This window comes from Triticum dicoccoides, chromosome 5A, assembly GCF_002162155.2.
Source record: "Triticum dicoccoides isolate Atlit2015 ecotype Zavitan chromosome 5A, WEW_v2.0, whole genome shotgun sequence".
Taxonomy (NCBI): Eukaryota; Viridiplantae; Streptophyta; class Magnoliopsida; order Poales; family Poaceae; genus Triticum; species Triticum dicoccoides.
The window spans coordinates 114,678,285-114,679,721 of NC_041388.1; the positions used below are offsets into that span (position 1 = coordinate 114,678,285).

Consider the following 1,437-nt stretch of genomic DNA (forward strand, 5'->3'; position numbering starts at 1 on the left):
CAGTTTATATCACCCGTTGAAGTTGCACTTTTACATCTCCATTTTGCATCATCTGTTGGAGTTGGTTCTTTGTTGAAGATGCAAAATGCATTTTTCAAAAATGTAAATTTTTACACCTCCTATTTTACATCTCCAAATTTGCATGTTCTATTGAACATACTCTAAGGGTTTATTTCACCATATACTAAACTATTTTTAGAGGATCGGTTAGAAATGCCCTGACCACGATTGTAGATGCTCTAGCGCGCCCATCATCTCATTGTGTATCTTTTTGCAGAATAAAGGGAAGAGAACCCCGCATAAAAAGGAACAAAAGAGAAGAAAAGACGAAACAGCACCAAATTTCCATGTGTTCAGTGCTTAGCATTGAGTATTAGCTGAAATGTGTGACAGATTAACCAGCGATCATTAAGCATGCGTAGACAGATCAAGTTTGGAGCTTGCATTGTCGCAACAAGTTCGGAATTTATTTAGTCATAACTTAACAACAACAAGCTTGTTAGAGATGAACAAAAGCAGCGTAGGATGGCACCGAGTAACCGGATCGGCGAACCCAAGTTCATGCGACGGCAGCCCTTGACCGATATTGCGCGCCTACTCCAAGCCACCGTTGCCCCCGACTGTCCCATCCACCGCTTCCTTCGACTTCGACGTCTCCTGATTGCGGTTGGTCAGGTTGCTGCCGCCCGCCCCCATCGTAGTCATGGCCGCAACTGCATTGTCAGCTGAGCTGCTCAGCTCGTTTGTCTCAGTGCTCGAGCTTGCCCTCTCGCTCGGTGCAGGCTTGTTGATGACGGAGGCACCGGCGATGGCCGGCTCCTTGCGCTTGGTGTCGTCAGTGACGGCGTGCTCCTTGCGCTTGGTGTCGTCAGTGACGGCGTGCTCCTTGCTCTTGGTGACGCCGGTGACGGCCGGCTCCTTGTGCTTGGTGTCGTTGGTGAAGGCCTGCTCCTTGCTCGTGGTGTCGACGCTGACGGCCGACTCCTTGCCCTTGTTGTCGTCCGTGACGGCCGGCTCCTGGATCTTGGTGTCGCCGGTGATGGCCGTCTCCTGGCTCTTGGTGTCGCCGGTGATGGCCGTCTCCTGGCTCTTGGCTGCGACGAAGGTCTGTGAGCTCGACCTGTTCGACATAGCAGCCAGCATGTTTGGCCGAGCTGGCAAATTCCTTGCCGTCGGCGTCGAAACTTTTGCCCGATCTCGAACCCTCGCCGTAGTTGTCCAGGTGGCACTTCTTGGTCTCGTCCCGGTGACGGAGGAGTGGATCCTCTAGATCCTCACCATCCTTTGTCGCATCTTCTGTCGCCGGCGAGGTCTGGTGCTCGGCCTTGCGTAAAAGGAACGGAAACCGTCGCCAGTAAATAGGCCGAGCCAACGGCATATTGCGTCTGCAATTCGTACATGGGATTGAAGCATTGTAAGGAAGGAAGCTAAGCAGTG

The 1,437-nt window shown here is 52.0% G+C and overlaps 1 protein-coding gene across 1 annotated transcript in view; it reads right to left on the reverse strand.

The window, feature by feature from the left end:
• Positions 1–416: 416 nt before the first annotated feature.
• LOC119297069 overlaps positions 417–1,437 on the reverse strand; it is a 1,744-nt gene continuing 723 nt past the window's right edge. The window contains exon 3 of the mRNA XM_037575013.1: positions 417–1,385. Within this exon, the coding sequence (XP_037430910.1) occupies positions 595–1,143 (549 nt within the window). The 5' untranslated portion in view covers positions 1,144–1,385 and the 3' untranslated portion in view covers positions 417–594. The remainder of the gene's footprint in view (positions 1,386–1,437) is intronic.